The 22,242-nt window shown below is 56.2% G+C and overlaps 1 protein-coding gene across 4 annotated transcripts in view; it reads left to right on the top strand.

The window, feature by feature from the left end:
• The first annotated feature begins 435 nt into the window (after positions 1–435).
• GRHL1 (grainyhead like transcription factor 1) overlaps positions 436–22,242 on the top strand; it is a 34,091-nt gene continuing 12,284 nt past the window's right edge. For 2 of the 4 annotated variants that reach the window (XM_045844711.1, XM_045844709.1), the window contains exons 1-8: positions 436–584; positions 3,734–3,920; positions 6,579–6,649; positions 9,088–9,478; positions 10,714–10,790; positions 12,846–13,002; positions 13,180–13,291; positions 14,019–14,113. In XM_045844711.1, coding sequence (XP_045700667.1) covers positions 565–584; positions 3,734–3,920; positions 6,579–6,649; positions 9,088–9,478; positions 10,714–10,790; positions 12,846–13,002; positions 13,180–13,291; positions 14,019–14,113 — 1,110 coding nt within the window. In that variant the 5' untranslated portion in view covers positions 436–564. Of the gene's footprint in view, positions 585–638; positions 1,235–3,733; positions 3,921–6,578; positions 6,650–9,087; positions 9,479–10,713; positions 10,791–12,845; positions 13,003–13,179; positions 13,292–14,018; positions 14,114–22,242 lie in introns of those variants that run through there. The other 2 variants (XM_045844713.1, XM_045844712.1) reach the window with 2 other exon arrangements.

Raw genomic sequence — 22,242 nt, 5'->3', positions numbered from 1 at the left:
GGGTGGGCGGCGGCGAGAGAAGAGCGCCCAGCGCCCGGGAAGGTGGCGCCAAAGCACGGCCCATTCCGCAGGTGGGCGGCGGAGGGCGCGACGACAACACACAGCAGAGACACAGCGCCCAGCCGCCCTCGCGTGGGTGCACGGCGGCCCGCCTAGGGGCGTGCGGTGCGCGCCAGAAGCATCGCGACCGCGCCAGTCGGCCGCGCAGGAGGCCACCAGCGTACCGAGAGCCACACGGGCGCGGATACTATCCCCGCCCCGCCATTCGGTACCATCGCCCGGGTCCCGGTACCCCGCGCGCCAGCCAATCAGGAGGCGCTGCCTGCCCCCCCGCCCCGAGGCCACGCCCCGAGCCGGCGCGTCGCCAGCCAATGGGCGGCGGAGCACCGGCGCCCAGCGAGCACAGCCCGCGCGGACCGGCTCAGAGCGAGAAAAGCGAACCCAACCCGTCGGGGCCGCCGCTCCGGACCTGCCGCCGACGCCGCCGCCGCCTCCCCCCGGATCGGGTGTACTGTCCCAACCCGAAAGTCCAGTTTTGCGGCCCGGCAGCGGCGAACGAGCGCGATGACACAGGAGTACGACAAGTGAGTGGGGCGCCGGCGTGCGGAGTCCGGCCCGGCTGCCCGGGCGGCCGCTGCCGCCTGGCCGCCGCACCTGCCGCGAGGCCGGGCGGAGCGGGGGCGGGCGGGCGCGATGCCGAGCGGGCGGGGGTCGCGCGTCCTGTGGTCTGCTCTCTTCTCTGCCCCTCCGCGCTCCCCCTGCCTTTGTTCTGCCGAAGGCCCTGCGGGGGGGGGACCCTTGCCTTGGCGAGTGGACTCCGTAGAGTCCCCCTCCCCCGCCTCAGCGTCCTCATCAGGGTGACCACCTCCGGGGCGCGCCCTCCTCTCTGCTCCCTGGTGGCCCTGGTGCGCGGGACGAGATTTGGGCGCCCTTCGAGGGCTGCGGCTCTACTCGCGGACCGCCCCTCGCCCCGGCGCTCCCACCGGGAGCCGTCGGTTGCTCTGCTCGGTGGAACTCTGGAGCTCCCTGCGATGCGCTCCGCGGCGGGACAGGTAGAGGTCTCCGGGTAATCTCGGCGCGCGGCCGTGCCCCTGGGCCGCCCGGGAGAGCTTCCGAAAGCAGAAATCCAGGCAAAAGTTGAAGTGCTGCGGGAGTCCTGGCATTTTCTTTCCCTGGCTGGCTGTGCGAGTGAGAAACTCGCTGTAGGAGTTCCTTGCCACTTGCATCACTGATGGTAATTACACCTACTGTAATTAAACACGCTCAGAATATCCGGAGGACGAAACTTCGAAATCAGGGTGATACTCTTGAAAGTACTGGATTAATAATGTGCCTTTTGGAGTTTGTGATGATAGAAACATTTGGATAAATGTAAGGTGGTAACGTAAGACGTTAATATTAGGGGACACTGGGTGAGGGATAGTTCTCTATTTTTCTTGGCAACTTTCCTGTAAATATGAAATTGTTCAATCATTAAAAATGTTTTGTTTTTTTTTTTTAAGTAAATTGCACCGAACCGAATCAGTTGGTTTCAGCTCTGTGACTCAGGGGCGGGCAGGTCCCCTCCCTGTTTTAGAGTTTTTTGCCTGGGATCGTGTTGTTGGTGCCTTTTTCTGGTTGAGTGGGTTAGATGTTGTGTGCAGAATACCTCAAATAGATTGACCGTCTGTTGTAGAACATGCAGCTGAATGACGTCGTGGAGTCAAGTCTTCCGGAAGTCTTGGAGAGATCACTGAGGAATGGTCGGAGTGATCCCCCAAGGCAGTGATGAGCCTTCAGGGACTAGCAACAGCCTGTCACAGGAGGAAGGAGGCAAAGGCAGCTGGTTGCACGTTTATTTCCCAAACGCCTAGTTTAGATAAGGCAACTTTCCAAAGCTAAAATGTTGGTCTTAGGCACCCTTGGGAAATGGAAAGACACCTTCAGGGTGATCACTCACAAAACGATTTGCAAAAAAAATACTTTATTTTCTGTTGCTTTGACGGGTTTGGGCTAGGCGTGGGAGAAGGGAAGCTGAACAACGAGCATTATGGGAATCGAATGAGCCAAGTGCTGTCATAATCTTGTGCAAGTAGCTATTACACTATTAATAACAGCTTAGCACCAACAAATCACCCCAGGTGCCTGCCACTGGCTCCTCGCTGCTGTGCGCTGCTGCTGGCCGCGCTGGGGGGGACCCCTTTGTATATATGTCGATGTGCTTTTTTAATTCGAGCCTTGTGCCAATAGTTTCCATTTTTAAACAACCTGTCTCTTTTGAACAACCCACCGTGTTTGTTCAGTGTTAAAATAGCACACCACCTCAAGACTCCTTTTTCCTCCAAATATGAGCTCCTATGACTTCGTGCCTACGGCTGAGGAGCACTGGCTTTGAACTAAGACTTGATTTTGACTGAGGATACATGAAGTTGGATTCCCCAAACCCCCTCTTCAAAGATGTTCTCTATTTTTAAAAATATGTTTCTGTTTTTAAAGGACCTGGGTGGCTGCCAAACCCTAACCTTTGCTGATTACTTGAAAAGATAATAGGTCTTTCTACATTCACTTTTAGAGTAGGTAGGTCACCTTTAGGCAGTTGACATATTTAATTTGTGTGTTGCAATGAGAACTGATCCTTAAATTTGCTTGTTAGAATAGTGATCATTCAGCGTAGCCCTGAACATTTACACTTCTTTTCCTTAAAAAAAAAAAAAACTGCTTCACTTCACTGGAGTTGGTGTTCCACTTTTTCTTTATATTGACTTACTCAATAGGACCAACTGAACAGTTGTTGAGACTGTGTACATTTCAAATTTTGGAATCAGTAGTGTTTGCTTTCATCTTTTGAATCAAATCTTCCATAAGAGTTTACTAATAACCATGGTGATTTTTCTGGATGTTTCCCACCAAAGTACAGTGTTAAAATGAAACAGTTGTTGCTCAGCGTAGAAAACTGGTAAAAAGATTTTTTAAAAAACAGATTCCCCCCCGTCCTATTTTTCTTACAGATCCTTTTGTTGGGTGTCTTCATTTATTGTTGTAGATTCTTTAGTGTTTATCTCTAAGATAAACAGTTGGCTCCTCTGCCAGAAGGTGGTGCGTCCTCATTGATTTACAGTCCCCTGTGGCCACATTCCACGCTCAATCTGCTGGTAATCAGTAGAATATTCTAACTTTCTCACATACCCCCGAGGGGTGGATGAAGTAGCCCTGGTCGCTCCGCCCCCTCCTCCCCGGCCCCTGCGTGCAGGCGGGAGAGCGCTGGCGGCCGGCGGCCGCAGGAGGAAGCGGGGAGTGGCGTGTAGCAGCAAGAGGACCCAGTCCTGACTGCATGGGCTGAAGAGACTGCCTGTGCTGCGTCGCCTTACTCCGTCCTTGCGTCTGCTTCTGTGAAGTGTTTGCATAGCCCGAGTTTTCTGGGAGTGTTGTCTTTTTGTTTTTGTTTTTGTTTTTGTTTTTTCCCCCCTGCCAAATAGTGTATCCTGAGTCCCCTGTGGAGATGAACGGCAGGTTCGCTGGTTGCCTCAGTTCCTTGCATCTCACTGGGTGGGCCCTGGCCTGCCATGGGGGGCCCTGCCAGAAGGGGGCAGTCTTCTGGTCTCCGTCTTCTGGTCTCGTCTTAATTTACCTTGCAGGGCCGTTGGGGAAACAATGGGCAGTTTTATCGCAACACCATGAATTGGTGCTTTAAAAATTAGCTTGGGATGCCTGGCAGCAGGGAAGCCTGACGCGAGTATTCTTCTTTCCCCTGAAGCAAGCGGCCAGTGCTGGTTCTTCAGAATGAAGCGCTTTACCCGCAGCGGCGCCCCTACACGAGTGAGGACGAAGCCTGGAAGTCCTTCCTGGAGAACCCCCTCACCGCGGCGACCAAGGCCATGATGAGCATCAACGGGGACGAGGACAGCGCGGCCGCGCTGGGCCTGCTCTACGACTACTACAAGGTGGGTCTGCCTGCTCTCGCGACGGCGGTCCCCGCCCCCCCCTCCGCGCTGGGTCCGACCGCACGGAAAACAGTAATTTGCTGGGAGAGGGTAATGCAAGTTGCCTCTGTAGTGACTATAATAGTTTAATGAGTACTTTGAATTACTACGGTTCAAAGCTGAAAAGTCTGCGCTCATGGAATCAAAGGGTTGTTTCCGAGACGTGCGGCGCAGCCAGCTGCTCTGGCTCCAGGGGAAAGGTGAGGCTCCCGCGGAAGAAGCCGGTCGCTGTGTCCTGCGGGGCCCGGACGTTTCCCCGAAGGTGGTCCTTAGCGCCACCCTGCGCCACCTGGGCGCAGTGAGTGGTTCGTCCCTGTGGAGTCAGAGCGAAGCGATGGCCTTTTCCCCGCACGGTGTTGTAGAGGCTTGGCTTTGATTTGACTGTACGGCTCATGAAAAACGAACCAACCTTATTTTTCAGTCTTGGACCGTCTAGTTCTGAGGTCAGGATCCATTTTGCTGCCTGTTTCTGGAGATCTGGATGAGTCTTAGTTCAGTATAGTCTGTGCCCTGCCTGGAGTTTTATGTGGTGTCCACGGACACGACACCACTGACTCGCATCATGGACACTGTCCCGCGGCACTAGCCACCACTCACAGACTGCTGGTGCTGCACCGGGTGTGGTCACAGTGTGCGCGCCACTTCCGATGCCTCCGGAGCCCCTGCAGGGTCCCTGATGGGAACAGTCAAGGTCCCCGGCCACACAGCGCGTGTCTGTGGCAGCCAGGATCTCAGGCCTGGTCTGGTCTGTGCCCAGGTTGTCGCCTCGGCCGTGCCGCGCGTCTGCTGTGGGCTGCGCTTTGCTTGCTTGACGTACTGTGGCGGCTCCTTGTTCTGCCCAGCAGCCGATACGGGAGGATGGCTCCGTATTCCAGTTTGTCATCATTTTTGTTTTTAAAACTCCCACACCTCTAGAAGACCTAATGTAACAAGACAATTAACTCCTTAATATTGCCACCTAGATCAGGGGTGTCAAACTCATTTTCACCGGGGACCACATCAGCCTCACGGCTGCCTCAAAGGGCTGAATGTCATTTCAGCTCCTTAGCAGTTAAGGGTAGTTACATTTAAACAGTCCTGAAATCATATCCGGCCCCTTCAAGGCAACCGCGAGGCTGATGTGGCCCCCGGTAAAGATGGGTTGGTCACCCCTGAGTCCTAGGTCAGCCAGCTGCCTCCGTTGTGTTATGTTCTGGCCCCGTAGTCTTTCCTGAATACGAGGAATACAGAAGGGAAAAAGGCAAAGAAGATAGTTAGGATGGGACCCAAACAAAAGGCTTAATATCTTCTGATAGGAGATCATGTGGTCAGCCCCTGTTTCAGAGAGTGAGGTAAGCATCTTTTTTCTTTGAATATGAACGGAGACTTGCATCGTACCTAATGACGCTGCAGGAGACCCTCGTCTGGGAAGTGCAGCCGCTAAAGTCCCTTTGAAGTGGAACTTGTTATATAATCTGTTCCCTTTATGGCTTGTTTTATTAACACAGTGTAAAAACCCTAAGTTCCTAGGTGTTCATTACGAAGTTTGAAGTTGCATGTCTGTAACTGAAACTTCGGAGAGTGGGGAGCAGACCCACACGGTCAGTGCCAGGAAGTGGCATGATGACCCCGACTGCAGCGTCTCTGTGTGTTTCCTGGAGGTGTTTTACGTAGTAGGAGGAGAGGGATTTTCGTGTCTGTTCACTAAGGGAGACAGTCTTACCGGTTCTCGATGTCAGGCTGCTTTTGATGGGTGTAGGGGGTTTGTTTGTTTGTTGTTTTTAAATGACCGGGTTTTAAATGTTTCAGGTTTTTAGGTGCCACTATCAGTCATTTTCACATAACAGTTTCGATGAAGCTCTAAAAGCACATCGCTCGTACATGAAACAATACTTTTTCCTTCTTTGCGGGTAAAATAAGAAGGCAGGAGTAGGATTCCTTCGTGCACATGGGAAACCAGTCCCGCACCCCATTTTGGCAGTTTTGGAGGACGCGCTGGGAGCAGGCTCGGCTGGGTGGGGGTCTGCAGCACGCCCCCGGGGTGCCTGCCTGCCTGCCTCCACCTCCCGGGCAGGGACGAGCAGAGACCACGAAGGGGTAGAGCAGCCTGAATCCGATTTGTCCCTTGCCTCACGGACCGTACGATTTCCACGACATCTAGAGAAATGGATTCCTGAAGCCGGCACCTGGGTCTCAGGGAATGCACTGTTCACACGGCCGATCCTTGCGACTGGGCGTTGGGTCTGCAAGGAGGGGTGGCCGAGAAGAGCGGCGGGAGGGTGGAGAGAGCCCCGTAGTGTTTCCAGGAGCTCCTCGTCCACTGCCTTGTGTAGACGCATGGGTAGAGCCAGGCCAGGAGTATTTCCTTGAAGAGACGAAACCCAGCCTCAGGGGCAGAAGGGGTGCGAGGCCCTGAGCTTGTCCAGCCGAGCAGTAGCTGGTTTTCACGTTGCCACCTGGTGACCAGCCCGTCGGCTCTGCAGAGCCGAGGCCGCCTCATTCACCCTGCCCCCAGAGCCGGCGCTCGGATGCATTTAGTGGATGACACGAAGGCCCGGACTGGCCGGAAAGAACAGGCTGTATCTATCTCTGCCTCCCTACGTAAGGGTTAAATTACTGTCCTGTGTGTTCCTGTCCCAGGTTCCCAGAGAGAGGAGGTCATCGGTAGCAAAGGCCGAGGTTGAGCACCCGGAGGCAGACCACAGCAAAAGGTAACGTCCAATGTCGAGCGTGAAATAGTTCTCCTGGAAAATGCCAGGTGTCTGAAAGCACGTCGGGAGTTCGTTCCGGGGAAGAAGCGCACGCGGACGAGGCCGGGGCGTTGCGCGGGTTTCCTTACCGCGTTGCCCCTTACTCACTGGGATTCCGTTGCTCGGAGAAGGTACCGGTTCCTCTAGGCGCAGTTGCCTTTTCTGCAAAACAAAGCATGAACTTTCTCCTCCTCCAAAGGGGTGTTTTTAGTAATAACTTCAAGCTTCCTTGTCTTGGCTGTTCCGTTCAGGGGGGGTGTGGCTGCAGGCAGTGGTGGGTCCATTCAGAAATGCCGAGCGAATACGGTGCCTTCAGCTGCTTTCCAAATTCCTGCTGAGGTTACTTTTTGAGTATTTCAGGTTAAAGCTTTCAAAAAATCAACGAAGGCTTTAAAAAAAAGTTAAAATATACTTTCATAGTTGCCCTGCGTCCTGTCAGTGCTAGAGGGGTACAAGATCGCCACAGGAGGAAGGGTCGCCCCGAAGAACCCCGCCCTCTGGCGGCGTGTGCGCGGCCGCGCGCTCCGGTCTGCGCGTCCCGCGCTGCGCTTGCCTGCCCGGGGAGGGCTCCGCGGCGAGCTGTCTCCTGCGTAGTGTGCTTCCTGCGTGTGTGCGTGGTGCTGCTTTCATCATCAGAATCGCCCTTTGGCAAAGGGGCTTACGGCTTTTATTTCCTACTTTTTTGTTACGGACGTTTCAGACGCAGCACCAGCAGGGAAATAACGTGAGGCCCCACGGACCGCTGTGGGCTTGGGCAGTTACCAGCGTAATTTCCTGTGTTCGGTCCACTCTTCTGTCTTCCTCAACTTATACGTTGATTTCCTAGATTTATTTTTTGCTACAGTATTTTGTTTTGTTTTCTGTTATTTGTTTGGAGCTGCTGATAAGCGCTTCTTTGGGCCAAATCACGACGTGAGCTGGGGGTCAAGGTCTCACGTGCTGCTCTGGAACCGGCTGTACTTCACGTGAAGGCTGTACAGTGGTTTTTGTGTTTTTTGAATATATTTTATTGATTATGCTATTACAGTTGTTCCATTTTCTCCCCTCCACCCTGCACACCCTCTTCCACCCATATTCCCCTGCTTTAGTTCATGTCCATGTGTCATACCTATAAGTTCTTTAGCTTCTCCATTTCCCATACTATTCTTGCCCTCCCCCGTCTATTTTCTACCTACCATCTATGCTACTTATTCTCATACCTCCCCCCCTCACCTCCTCCCGCTTCCCTGTTGCTAACCCTCCATGTACAGTGTTTTTTTTTACTGTCACAAAGGCTCAATGATTCATTTTCTGGGTAGTTTTTTTTTTCTCTTTCCTTAGGAAACATTCTTGGGTGTGCATTTAAACAGTTTGACATGTTGTCAATCCTGAAATGTACTAAGTTGCCAGATTGATTTTTTTTCCTAAAAGTATCAGCCTATATGATTTGAGGTGGCTTTGAAAATCTATTAATTTTACTCTAGACTAGACATCGTCTTACATGGCCCAGGATATTTATTAGAGCAACGTCACTTTATGCAGGTATTTTATCTGCTGGTGCAGTGTAGTCATAAGTTTCCTTTCGCCGAAAGAGAAAGCCAAACAGGCGTACGTACCAGGAACGGCTCACACTTCTCGACCCCTGTGTGCCAGGGGTTGTTGCACGCCTTTGTTTTTCAGTGCCAACTCGTTTGTCCTCCTCAGAACGTTTTGGGGACAGACATGATTATTGTCCCCATCTCACAGAAGAGTGTGTCGGTGCTCAGCGGCGAATGACTGGCTCCAGGTCACACCGGATTTGAACCGGAGGAGCCTGACTTCGGAGTCTGTGTGGGAGCCACCTTTCTGGACTGACCCGACCAGCCATGTTTGCAGCAGCTTCAGGGTTCTAGTAAAATTCGGTGACGTTGCTAGAATTGTTGGGAATAAAGTGTAGCCGAGGAGAGCTCTCCGTTCTCGGTGTTCACATGAAATCTTACTTAACACTTTTGAGTTTCATGGACCTGTCCCCGAGAAGCCATCTCCTCATGCTCCAGCATCTGTGTCTGTAGTTTCTACCACGCGTGTATTGTAATCACTGCACAGGATCCCGCGGCCCAGTGCCACTAGGAAAGTAAACATTGTCACCCTGGCAGAGTGGTGTAGTTGTTAGGAGCATTGTTCCGTGCACCCAAAGTCTGCAGGTTCAATGCCCGGTCAGGGCACATGCCTAGGCTGCGAGTGTGGTGCCTGCGTGGGGCGTGTCCAGGAGGCAGCTGATCGAAGCTTTTCTCACACAGATGTTTCTCTCTCTCTCCCCCTTCCCCCCACCTTCCTCTCCCTCCAACAGCATCTGGCATACCCTCAGGTGACGATTAAAAAAAATTGTCAAAGAACTGTGTCAGCACTGAAAGAGGTTTATTTATTTTTTTTTCTTAAAGAAACAGCATGCCGCATGTGGCCGAGCAGCCCCTCCTTGCCGCCGGAGAGAACAGGGTGCAAGTGCTGAAAAACGTGCCGTTCAACATCGTCCTCCCCCACGGCAACCAGCTGGGCATCGACAAGAGAGGCCACCTAACAGTCCCTGATACGACAGTCACCGTCTCCATAGCAACGATGCCTACCCACTCCATCAAAACAGAAGCGCAGACCCACGGCTTCGCCGTGGGGATCCCTCCGTCCGTGTACCACCCGGAGCCCGCCGAGCGCGTGCTGGTGTTCGACCGGAACCTCGGTGCCGACCACTTCGGCTCTGGCGCTCAGGCCCCGAACGCGCAGCGGCGAACTCCGGACTCCACCTTCTCGGAGACCTTCAAGGACGGCGTGCAGGAGGTACGGGAGCCACGGCGTCTCCCTCAGACGGCTGTGTGTTTGTCTCAGTGTCGGGTTCCCCCTGGTCCTCGTTATGTAAGCCTGAAACTCAGCCCGAAGTGAGTGGATTAGGAGCAACAGTGGGATTTTTTAATAGAGAAGAGGCCCATGGGTGTAAGTTGTAAGCTAAACCCATAAAACCAGACATTATCGTCAAGGGCACATGGCTAATCTTACCAGCAGCTGAGTTAACAGTTAACGATTTCAGCTAAGTGATTTGCTGGAGAAGGAGAAAGAGAGCCCCACACATAGTTTTCCGTCAGCAACAGATACGTCCACGTAGTCTGTTTTCGGCTTTTGTCCTGGCCCAAAACAGGCTCAGGGCACCGGCCGAGATCTAACGCGATTGGCCCCGTGTTTCTTTGCTGGGTGTTTCTTGGTTGGTAGAACCGACCCGGGAGGCAGGTGGGTCTGGCTCACAGGTGTGTGGTGTGAGATTTACAAACGACCGCAAATACTCGGAGGGGTTTTGGGGCGAGGAACACCTCACTCAGGTCCAAGTTAGACACTGAAGGTGTCCGGAACTATTTAAGGACAGGGCAGGGCGGGGGAGTATCCCCCCCTCCGCTTACGGGGTCAGGGGTGGAGAAGTCAGTTCTCCCGGGCAAGTGCACCCGTCCGTCAGCCGTGTGTGCACTTGGTGCCCTGCCCGGACTTGGTGCAGTGATGGTGCCGACCCCCAAGCTCAGGGGAGTCTGGTTGCAGATTCTGGAATGGGACAGCACCAGGGTGCGTGGGAGAGACAGGAAGGGGGTGAGTGAAGCGCTTTGTGGGAGTGCGCACGTAGATGGTTTTAACTCAACTGAGTGGCGTGTGCTCTTTTTCTTTCTTTTTAATTTTTTTTTGTTTTCCTAGAGTTAAATTTTTTAAAGATTTTATTTATTTATTTTTAGAGAGGGAAGGGAGGGAGAGAGAGAGAGAGAGAGAAACATCAATGTGTGGTTGCTGGGGACCATGGCCTGCAACCCAGGCATGTGCCCTGGCTGGGAATCGAACCTGCGACACTTTGGTTCGCAGCCCGCGCTCAATCCACTGAGCTACGCCAGCCAGGGACAGTTAAAATTTTTATTTGCAAATGAGTGACGAAAGCAGAGTAGGTTGCTGTGAGCTGCGGGCTATCTGCTGCACCCAGTGTTGGCCTGCAGCAAACCTGACAACTGGTTACCTCGCTGTGGCTCATGACATTGATGTTTCAGGTTTTCTTCCCCTCGGACCTCAGTCTGCGGATGCCTGGCATGAACTCAGAGGACTATGTTTTTGACAGTGTTTCTGGGTAATAGTTGCCTTTTAATTTGATTTTTACCTTTCGGCTTTTATGACCTAGTTCTCTTTCGCTAACTGGATACTGGACAATCTACGGTGGTGTTAGCGGGCTCTCACCGGTGTCTCGCCGCGGCGGCTGCGCCCCGGGCGTCCCCTGGCCGCAGACGTGCGCTGCTCATGGGCTCTGCACTGTGTTCCTCGTTTCCTTCCTTCCTGGTGTCGGGGCTTCTTCTTCCTTCTGGTTTCTCCTCGGGTGACGGTCGGGGGATGGGGCCTAGAAGAGGAGACGAGGGCACTAAGTTAGATCTCTGAGGTCCCCGAAGCCTGTTTCCCAACGTGTATAATTCTGTGAGCATTTAGGAATAACATCAGGTGGATAAAGGGTTTTACTTTTCAGTTAGCCTCACTAAGAAGAAAATAAACAAAGTCGATGTTTTTCTGACCCGATAGCTTCTTTTAAACCTCACAAAATGGCATCTCACACCGGGAGTGTGAAGAGTTACCAAGCTAACAATGGACATACCGTATTTTGCCGCGTATAATGCTCACTTTTTTTTTGCCCAAATTTTTGAGGGGAAAAGTAAGGGTGTAGATTCCATGTGGGCAGTACTGACTTGTCACTGGTACATAGAATTTTGTGTACGTCAAATTTACAACTCAGTCACGGGGATATGAAGTACAGCATGAGGAGTGTTGTTAACATCACAGTAAGTTCGTACAGTGATAGATGGCAGTGGGCTTTTTGTGGTGACCCCTTTGTAAGGTATATACGTACGTGTGAAATCTCACTGCATTCTGTACCTGAAACTAATACAATATCATCTGTCCGCTGTACTTTTAATTCAGAAGGCCTTTACATTCCAGAATAAAAATTAGACATGAAGCCAAAAAAAAGAACATTTTTTGTACTCTGTGTCTGACTTATGTTTTGTAATTATTTGTTACGTAGAATTTCTTGTTCCACAGTATGTTAAAAAAATAAGTGCTAAAGTTCCTTTATAATACAAAAAAAGAAGTATCTACAACTAAAAAATTGAATTAAACAATTAAAACAAAAGACTTTTTTCCCTGAAAGTTTGGGCCGAAAACATGGACATCCAGTCCATTATGCACGGCACAATATGCTGTAAAAACACTTTCAGATTTTTGGAGTTTAAGATTTCATTTTATAATTTTGTTTTATGCATTTTTTATGTGTGTCTATTTTGAAGTAGAAAAGGTTTTCTTTAAAAGTGGAGGCTTTCATGGGAATCAAGACTTCCCTTAAAGACCTGCCTCAAGATGAGCAGGTCACAAACCCGAATGCCTGCAGGGCGCGGGCCGGGGCGGACTCTCCCTGCGGAGGGAGGGCCGGCCGGTCGGGTGGCCCGGGCTGCAGTCCCGTGGGCTCTGCAGCCGCTGTTGCAGCCGCCCAGCTCTGCAGCTGCAGCACCCACGCGGCTCTGGATGCGTGTGACCAAAGGGCGTGTCTGGCCTCCGCTACGGTTTCCATCTTATTTACAGAAATACCCTTATTTATAGAAATGGGGGGGAGTCTGCCGACCCCTGGTGATTAAACAACCTCAGGGGCTGTTGGGGTGGGCCCTGAGGCGGTAGGGAATGTAGAGAGTCAGGAGTGCCCTCTGAAGCCGTGTAAGTCACAGGCAGAAGCAACCACAAGGTGCCGTGCAGACCCGATCGGATCCCATCGGAGGGCTGCCAGCCGCCTGTCCTCGGCCTTTGCTGCGCACGTACCAGGCTGGCCGCGCGTCCGGGAGATGTCCTTTCACTTGTTAGTGTCGTGTCTTTGATATCCCCGGCCTCCGAACCTCTCATCGTTAGGCCCACTCCATGGAATTTCCGCAGGCATTTTGTCGTCCCGCCTCTGTGGGGCTGGAGAGTTGCATGCTGCTTATTTAAATTATTATATCTATCGCGGCAGAAGTAGCCAGCGGTCAGCGGGACGTTTCCTGGCTCCCTGCTCGTGTCGTAAACCCACACTCGCGCGTGGCGAGACCGAGCTAGAGCGCCCAGGAAGCTTCCGAGGGAGCGGGCCACATGCCTGTGAACTTTCTCGCCCCCCCAGGAACAACTTCGAGTATACGCTGGAAGCCTCCAAGTCGCTGCGGCAGAAGCCGGGAGACAGCACCATGACATACCTGAACAAAGGCCAGTTCTACCCGGTCACCCTGAAGGAAGTGGGCAGCAGGGAAGGCATCCACCACCCCATCAGCAAAGTGCGGGTGAGTCCGGCTCCCGGCGCCGCCCGCGGGGACCACCGCTGTCGCGGCTCCGCGGCTCCAGGCCCGAGGCGGCTCCGAGCGGTCGCCAGCGGCAGCCGTGAGCCCCGCCTGTGGAATCTGACCGCATCAGCTTTGCGGAAGGCGCCCGTGTGTGTGGTAACGGGTTCTCCCCCGCAGAGCGTGATCATGGTGGTGTTCGCCGAAGACAAGAGCAGGGAGGACCAGCTGAGGCACTGGAAGTACTGGCACTCCCGGCAGCACACGGCCAAGCAGAGGTGCATTGACATCGGTGAGCAGCCCGAGCCTTCGTTCCCGGGGGCGCGGCGTCCCCTCCTCCAAATCCCATTGTTTTTGGCAGCGAGCAGCTTCCTGCCGAAAGCATTTGAGTTCCTGCGCCAGATACTGATCCGCTCTCCACGCACTGCCGTTGGCCTGCAGGAGTCAGGGCTCCCAACGTTACTTCCCTCAGAGGGACGGGTGTCCCGTCCCCCCCACCCCCCACCCCCCCGCCGGTGGCTCTCCCTTGCCGCTGGGGGGCCAGAGCTGCATGACCGGCTCCCCTAGGAGTGTCCGCTTTTCGATCTGCAACTTTTTTGCAGGGTAACGTCTTTGGGACCTTCTGATTATATCTGTGTCATCAGGTGGCTCTGAATCTGAGTGTCGCTCTTTTTCTTTCCCTCCTGGAATGTTCGTGTTCTCTGTTCAAGAGACTTGAAAGAATTGGTTTGTGCACTGGGTCCTCTGGGCTAGTTTGTGGCCTTTAGTACCATTGTTTGGCCCTTTGTAGACCTGAATATCCTCACTTTGGCATAGCGAGATAAAATTACACCTAAGCTTGCCTCTATTACAAAAGTTCTTTTTTTTTTTTCCTTTTTAAGCTCCTTCCCACCCAACAGAATGTTCATTTAAGTCATCCACGGGTGATGATGGGAAAAACCGAATCTTACTTTAAACTGCCGCGATCCCGTGTTAGAATAAAAAATCACAACTGCTTTTTTCTTTCTGTCACCCTGCAGCCGACTATAAGGAGAGCTTCAACACCATCAGCAACATCGAGGAGATTGCTTACAATGCCATTTCTTTCACTTGGGACATTAATGATGAAGCCAAGGTAGGTCATGGAGTCCGCGGACACCCGTGCTGCCTGCCCTGCGCGGGTGGTGCAGGAGCCCAGGGGTTTGACGGCTGCTGGGTGCACGGTTCCGCGTGTCTTCCTTTCTCTGCGGAGGAACAGGGGGAAAGGGCGCGGCCCAGAAGGCGGGGCAGAGCCACACGTCGTGAAGTGTGTGAAGGGGCAGGACTGTCGGAGAAGAAATGGCCACTATTTCCTCAGCCCCGTCCTTTCTTCCCATTCGTCAGCGCCAGCTGGGCTTTTTACTTTCTCTTTCCATTACTTCACATTTTCTGGAAGTCCAGCGTTTTCCCAGATGTCACGAAACTGTCCTCCTCCCCTTTCTGTCCTCTCCCTCCTCCCCACAAGACCGTTCTTGTCCACACGCCGTACGTTTACTTAACCCGTGAAGTGCAGTGCGGGAGCCGTCCGAGTGGGGCCCCACGGGGGGGCAGAGCCTGCGCCCACTCGCCCTGTGGCCTGGGGCCTGGCTCCCCGTTCAGAGTGGACGGACTGCCTGTCCCCTGCCTCCCTCGGGCCTGCCGTGCGGGTGGCTGGAACAGTGCCTGTAGCGGTGGGGGCTGTTTCGGAAGGGCCTGTAAGATACAAGCATCGTGGGCAGTGGTCTGTTTCATGTCGCTGCCTTTGAAGACAGCATGCTTGGGATTCTCCCACCACGGGCTTCGACGAGTGAAGAATCGTGTCCGATTCAGGTGGTCGCTTGGGTGGTGGGAATCTTCAGCACCTATTAAGAAAAATCAAGCATATTCTTAGCTCATTTCTGCCTTTCCTTTTCAGTGGAATCTCTCTCCTCACTAAGTGATTAGAGTTCTGGTATTTATTTCTTTTTTGCTTAAGATTTTGTTTATTTATTTTTGGAGATGGGAAGAGGGGGAGAGAAACATCCGTGTGTGGTTGCCTCTCTTGCGCCCCCTACTGGGGACCTGGCAACGTAGGCATGTGCCCTGACTGGGAATCGAACTGGCGACGCTTTGGTTCCCAGGCCGGTGCCCAGCCCACTGAGCCACACCAGCCGGGACTCGTTAGTCTAAATATACTGCATTAGATGCTAACTACTGCAGAATTTTTTTTTCACTGCCTGGGGTCCGATCACATAGCTAGATCCTCGAGAACCGTGTCACGTTTCACTACAACGTCTTTCCCTTCTCACCGTGGCCGTCATGGCTGAGGCAGCCGCGACGCGTGTCTGTGGGACCGGCGGGCGCAGCACCGGGGTCCGCCCGTCTGTGAGGAAGCGGGAGGCGTTGCACCTGCTGGCCACGCGGACCCTGGGCAGACGTCCCGGGCCGCCCAGTCCCAAGCTGGAGGCCTGATTAAACAGTGCGTTCGCTGCAGGGGAGCTGCTCGGAGGAAAAGCAAACTCCGTGTCATGTCGTGGTGGCTGCCGTGATCTTAAAGTTAAATGTCACAGTGGGACTCAGTGTGCTGGCGACGGACGGCCTTCAGGGAGAGCTGGCCCCGTGCCCTCCAGGTGCTTCTGTTCTTGCTGGGCACTAGGGAAGCAGAGTCGTTAGGGGCCCCTGGAGAGACCGTGGGGGGCGGTGAGTGAGGCCACGGAAGTCCCATGCTCACTCTCCTGACACACTGGTGACCTGGAGCCAGCCCTTGGGTGCACTGGCTGGCCCTTCTCCCCTCGTCCCCCCGGGGAAGGGCGGCAGTGGCCAGCTCCCTCTGTGCTGCAGCGTCGTCAGGGCCAATGAACACTCGTCAGGGTGCGCGGAGATCTTGGCAGCCGCGCCCGGCCCACGGGCAGGCGCTTTGTTTGTCCTGCTGTGTCTCCCGGGTGGGAGGGGCGGAAGCCCAGATGACAGGGGGCGGGGGTGCTGGCTGGTTTTAGCGGGAGGCCTCCGGCGCGTTCGTGTTCGTGTGGAAGAGAAACGTTGCTAGAGGCGAGTCTTAAGGAGCCTTAGTAGCATTGTTAGCTGCTGTAGGCGAATTCGGTTTCGCTTCTCCTTCCAGACCCCCGTGCCGACTTGACCTGTCGGTGCCCCGTCCTGCCAGGGCAGGGGGCTGTGCCAGGTCTGGACGAGGCTCTGCCCTTTGAAGCTGGCGCCAGGCCCCCGGTTCGAGTGTGTGTTGGAACCGAGGGTCTGGATGTGCGCTCTCCCTGGCCCGGCGGGTGCTCGCCGCGCTCACACTCCGCGGAGCTGGGGCCCGAGGGCCGCTGGCGTGCGCACCGTACTCACGGGACCCTGGGCAGGCCGCTGGCGTGCTCCTGTTTCTGAAGGTGTCCCCTTGCTCGTTCTAGGTAGGATACATTCGTGGGCTCTCAGTCCGAGCTCGTTCTCCACAAACGTGAGGGTTTATTGGGGATACTCGGCACTCCCTCCCCCCCTCACACTTTTTTTTTAAAGGTAACTAGTAGACCCTTCTGGCCACACCAGGATGGGGAAACCCAGAATTCTGGCCCAGCGTTGGCCTCTGAACCCTCCCGCAGCTTCTGCGCCCGTTGGCGGCGACTCTGTGTTTCGAGGACTCGTCGGGTTGGCTTGTGTTCCGGTCTGGGGAAACCGCCGTCAGGGCCAGACTCACCCGGCACGTCCCTGGACGCGCTGTTCGGCTGATCGGTACCCCCGCCGCCACCGCGGGACCTGAGGAAGCGCTGAGACTTGTGAAACACCGTTAGTGTTCACAGCAATGGCCGGGAAGGAGGTCGCTTAGAAAGGCAGAGCTGTTCAGAAACAGCCCCAGGCAGCAGAGCTGCTTGATCCGTTTTTCTGTGCTCCGCACGAAGCCGGCGGTTTGGGTGCTCGGGCGTCTTTTAAAGAGTCAGGAAGCTCTGGGCAAGTCCCCGTCCAGTGTTTCACCGTGGAATAGCTTAACCGGGTTCCCCCTCCTCATGTGCAGCCTCGATGACGAGCTGCTTGAGGTGGTTTTGGCAGGAAGGAGCGGTTCCCTCCGAAACGTTACAGTTCGGTGCTCCGGTGCCGGCCCTCGGAATCTGTGAGCCGGGAGGGCACGCGCCCCTCTGGGGGGAGAGAGGACTGGAAAACGGGGGTGGAGTCCGGGGGGTGGGAGGGAGGTGAGCATACACTGGGACTCTGAAGACCCCGCAGAGCCAGCCGTGCGCCCGCCCCCCCTGCAGGGATTTGTGACTCCACCGGCAGATACCTGCGGGCCGGCCCTGTCCACGGCCTCGCGGTGGGTCCAGGCTAACACACTGGCCCTGTCTTCAGGTGCATTGTGGGAGCGTTACGTAGGCTTTCGTGGGCGAGCCGGGGATCCTAAATGTAACACAGTTTCTTGTGGAGACAAATAACTCATCATTGGGATCATGCGTCCCACTCATGTCCGGAGCCACAACCCAGGGCGCAGTCCTGGATACGGTGCACGTCTCAGCCTGGGGTCAAGCTCCTGCTTGGATTGTAAGTCTGAGGGTTTACAACGGTGTTGAGATTTGGTCAGCGATAGGAAGTGAGGGCCTCTCCAGGCCTCGAGATCTAAAGCAAATAGAGGACAGGCAGTTCCTGAGAGAGCGGGAGCTCCTTGGAATGCCTGTGTTGCGCTGAGCACCGTGGCAAGAAACCTTGCCTGTGTTCACACCTAGCGAGGCCGTGCCCCCTGCGCGGGGCCCCCAGGAAGCCCTGGGCTGCGCCAGTGGGTGCATCGGGATGAGGCCAGCTGCGGGGGGTGAGAATGGGCTGCACCTCGAAACACCCAGGGCGTTCTCTACGCTCCAGGGGGGCCTGTCCCAGCGCCTGAGGGTTCTCATCAGCAGGGTCCCGTCGTGGACTCACTGGTACAATGCCCACCGTCGAAGGGCACTTTTGCTACTGGGGAGTCATTTGTCTTGATTGTCGGGCGAGGGGTGTTCCGCTGCAGAGGAGTGGGATCATAAACTGAAAACAGCTGTTCGGACACCCAGGCCTGAGCGGGGGGCCCTTCGCCCAGGGCAGCGCTGGTAGGACAGGGCGCCCGTCCGCGTGCAGGAGCGTGACGGGCGACGGCTCGGTGCCTCTTCGGTCCACCGTGAGCACCCCATCCCTCCGCGAGTACTGGGAGAGCCTTTTAAAGTGGCGGTGACCCCAGGGGTGCAAAACGCCTAGCACGTTGCCGCCAGCGGTGACCTCTGAATCCCCGTGCTGGCGGGAGGTCGTGGGGCAGCCGCCCTGGCACCTGTCGTCTCTGCGGACAGCAGAGAGTGCCCCGGCAGCCCCTCTCCCACCCCCCCCACCCCCAGAGAGCCTAGGTGTGGCATCTCGTTTGCTTTTTCGCCGTGCGCCTCCGCGCTGAAAGAAAGCGACAGATTCAGGGCCCGCGTGCTTCTCTGTCCCCACCAGCTCTTGCGGAGAAAGCACTCTGATTCACACCGCCCCCGCGCTGTCGTGGGCAGGTGCGGCCGCGCCTTTCCTTGGTGGCCCATCTTCTCTCCAGGGGGTGGCAGAGCCAGTTCCAACACACGGTCCATGTCTTTGTGGCTCCCTTAGTTTCTGACCCTCAGTGTGGCGGTTGGCCCGTGGGGAGGGCGCGGGGCAGTCAGAGACGGGACAGCCCTGGCCCAGGGAGCCTCCTGCGTCTCCTCCTGACTCTCCCCTGTCAGCTCTGAGCAGGCCCCTGGCCCCCAGCCCCCGGCCCCCGGCAGGGCTGTCCCTCTGAGCCAGAGGCTTCCAGTGTCCTTCCGGGGCTCGTATCACGGAGGGAAAGCGATCACGCCTGGGGGCGCGGAGGCACTTTATGACGAGGGTCCTGGGTCTGGCGGCAGCGCCGTTGCGTCCGTCCCTTCGTCTCCTGCGGCAGAGAGCGCACGGGAGTCCCCGGGACGGGTTGGGGGGCCCGCAGAGTTCCTTCTGTCCGAGGGCGGTGACCGCCGGCTGGCTGGACCGGAGACTTGCTGTGTGTGCTTTTGGGATTCGGGTTGTGAGTTTAGTCCCCGGGCTGCTGTCCTGTCTCAGCGCGGTATCTGGGCTTCGCTGCGAGAGTGGTTTTCGGTTTGCTCGGACCGAGCGCGGTGCTTGCATCTGCCGGATTCCATTCCAGCGAGGCGTCGGCCAAGTGCACCATTCCGGCGAGGTGTTGCCCTGTGTGGTCGCACGGGGCAGGGACGGGTTTGGTCCGTTTCACAACCCGAGGCTCCGGCGTGAACGGGAGGGAGGAGGGAGCGACGTGAGTCAGACATCTCTCCCTTGCAGCTGCAGCTCAGCGTGGGCAGGAGATTTAAAACAAGGGTGTCCACTCCCTGGCCTCAGTGGCAGGTGAAGTCTGGGGGCGTCGCCGCCTTTACACCGAGGGAGGGAGAGTCTTCGAGCCCAGGTGGACACCGGACTGGGCGGACGCGGGGCTGAGCGGCTGGCTCCCTCGGGGTCACCTAGGGAGCCTCGGGGCGGCCCCGGAAGCTTCTGGAATGACCTTCATGCCACTCCTGGGGTTGCCTTTCATGCAATTGAACGATACCTACCAGTCAAAGTAAAACAATAAAAAACGTTGGTGCCAGGACAATAGTCTGTTTCCTCACTGGAGTAGGTTTGATCCGCCCTGGAGGTGACGAGACATTTTCCCTGATGGGAAATCTGCGGAGACTGCCTTTCGTTAGCTGGTGAGGGAAAAAGTCTCCACTTGGCGATCGGAAGTTTCGCTTTGAAAACACTGTTCTGGGTCCGATGGTGAGAAAGGGTTCTCCCTGAAACGTTCTCCTTCCCTTTAGCAAGGTTTGCTACACTCTGGGTGGGAAGCGTTTCCCAGAGTGAACGGTCAGGTCTGCACAAGAGGCTGGGCCAGGCGGGAGGTGAAACGCACCGCAGTCCTGGGGGGGGGGGGGGGGCATGAGGCTGGGACTCCGCGGGTAACAATGGCGTGCATTTATCGCCGCGCACGCCCGGGGCGAGGGCCAAGCGCACGGCCGTTTTCCTTGGACGAGGGAGACACTTGGCCGTGGAAGAAAGCCTTGCTTGGGTCGTGAAACCTGCGGCTTGTGGAACAGGTTTGGAGCACCGTGGCCATGTGGCCACGATTTGTTGTTTGAATGTGTCTTCCTTTCTTCCTTTCTCTCTTCTTTCCTTTTTCCCCTCCCTCCCCACACCGTCGTCTCCCGTCCTCCGCCCCGCCACTGCCCAGAATCAGCGAGCCCCTCTGTAGAACGTGGTCCTTGGACGGCTTGTCCCTTCGACCCTCCTTCTCCCAGCGCCTTCCTGGAAACGCCATCTCCAGTGGCATTCCAAATGTGTCACCTCACCCAGTTTCACCGAGGGGCGGGGCTTCGGCTCTGACCCGACCCCTCCGGGGAGACTGAAGCCGCCCCCCCCCCAACCCCGAGCAGAGGCCCGGGGCCCTGCGGGGCCTCGGAGCTCGGTGTCTCCCCTGGGGGACGTCTCCTCCGCGTCATCGGCCTCCAGTCCCGCTAGTGAAAACGCAGGTGACCTCTGCACGTCAGTGACCCACTCGGGAACTGTCCCCTTCGCCTTCTAAAAAGACTTTATTTACTTGTCTAGCCTGTTCTAGAGTGGGAGATGTAATTAGAAACTGGGACGGGGAGTCCGCCGCCGGCCGAGCCCCCCGGGACCCACAGGCCTGCCTGTCCCGCTCTGCGCCCGCAGCTGCCGGAATGTGGCCGTGTTTGCCGAGTGTCGCACCTGCGCCCGGCTCTGCATATTTCAGAATAAACATCCTACTTATTTGGGACAACAGGTGCCAGATCACTGCTTCTGCCAAGTGTCCTCAAGTTCACCAGGTCCTGCCTATAGGAAGTGACAGGGGGGTGGCAGCGTGCAGGGACCTGCAGAGTCAACCAGTCAGGGCTGCCTGCCCCTCCCCACCTCTGCTCCCCCCCGCCGTGGGCACTGGTTCCCGGCTGGCTCGGCAGAAACCCAGGGGCGGCGTGTGGGTGGGGTAGGCAGGCCGGGCTGTGGCAACAGAAAGGGTGACGATGACTCCGTCCTTGTTTTCTCCGCGGGGAACCGCCCTCCGAGAGGGGAGCCGGTTTCAGGCCGGGGCCTTGCCCCTCCCGCGTCCCGCTCCTCCCCGCCTGCCCCCTGCCCTGCGTTCTTCCCCTGACCTCAGCCGGCCCCTGGGGGCTCTGGGAGTAACACAGACACTCGCCACACATCTGACGGCCTTCGGCCCAGACCTTCCTCGGAGGGAGGGGCTTTTGTCGACGGCCTGGCCGCCTCTGAGCGGCGGGCAGCGGGACCGCCCCAGGGCTGTCTGAGGGACGGGCAGTGGAGCCGGACTCTGCTGTGCTGCTGGCTCGGCCCCTGGCACCTTCTGGGCTTGATTAACTAGTCGATCAGGCCGGCACGCAGGGAGCCGTAGGGGGGACGTCAGGGCTCGTTCCTGCCGGCCAGGCGCAGTGCCGGGGGGGCTCTGGAAACGCAAAGACGGTCGGACGCGGCCAAGGTCTAGGGAAGTCACGGTTTGTGGGGGAGACTGCCGCGCCGGTGAGTGCAGCCGTCGGAGTGACCGCAGAGGGATAGGACGGTCAGGGAAGCTCCTCGGGCTGGCTCTTTTTAAAAAAGGATTTTGTTTATTTATTTTTTAGAGAGAGGAAGGGAGAGAGAAAGAGAAGAGAAACATCCATGTGTGGTTGCCTCTCGTGCCCCCTACTGGGGATCTGGCCCAGGCATGTGCCCTGACCGGGAATCGAACTGGCGACCTTTTGGTTCGCAGGCCCGCGCTCCATCCACTGAGCCACACCAGCCAGGGCAACATTTTTTTTAAAACATGTAAGATTCTATCTAAATGTCTCGGTGTGGGGGAACTAAGACTACTCTCTGGTCCTTGCACATGAGGAATGACAGAGAATGACTGTCGTGACGAGCGTGGCGAAGGGAACAGCCCGTGTGCGGGTCCCTGGACGGTGACCCGGTGTGGTGTGCCTGAGTTAGCGCCAGCATCTGGCTTCTGACGCAGCTGCTTACACTCTGGTAACTTCCGACTGATGAAGTCCAAGTGCTCTGTCAGTGCTGTCTTGCTGCGATTAGACGGGTGAAAACCACGTCTGGGGTCTCTCCCCATGAGCGAAACTCGCTTGCCAAAGCCCACGTGGCGGACTGCAGGCGGCCGGCACGTCGCCCCCAGTTGAGGCCTGGTTCAGGGCGGGGGGGTGGGGCGTGCGGGGGGGCTGTCACCTTTGTCCTGCGTGTGCCTTCGCTTTGGCTGGGGAGGGACCCGCCTGT

The sequence above is a fragment of the Phyllostomus hastatus genome, unplaced genomic scaffold, assembly GCF_019186645.2.
Source record: "Phyllostomus hastatus isolate PE091 unplaced genomic scaffold, TTU_PhHast_1.1 phas_contig_402, whole genome shotgun sequence".
NCBI lineage: Eukaryota > Metazoa > Chordata > Mammalia > Chiroptera > Phyllostomidae > Phyllostomus > Phyllostomus hastatus.
Note: the sequence above shows the minus strand (reverse complement) of the source record. Positions and strands in the feature narration are given on the sequence as shown.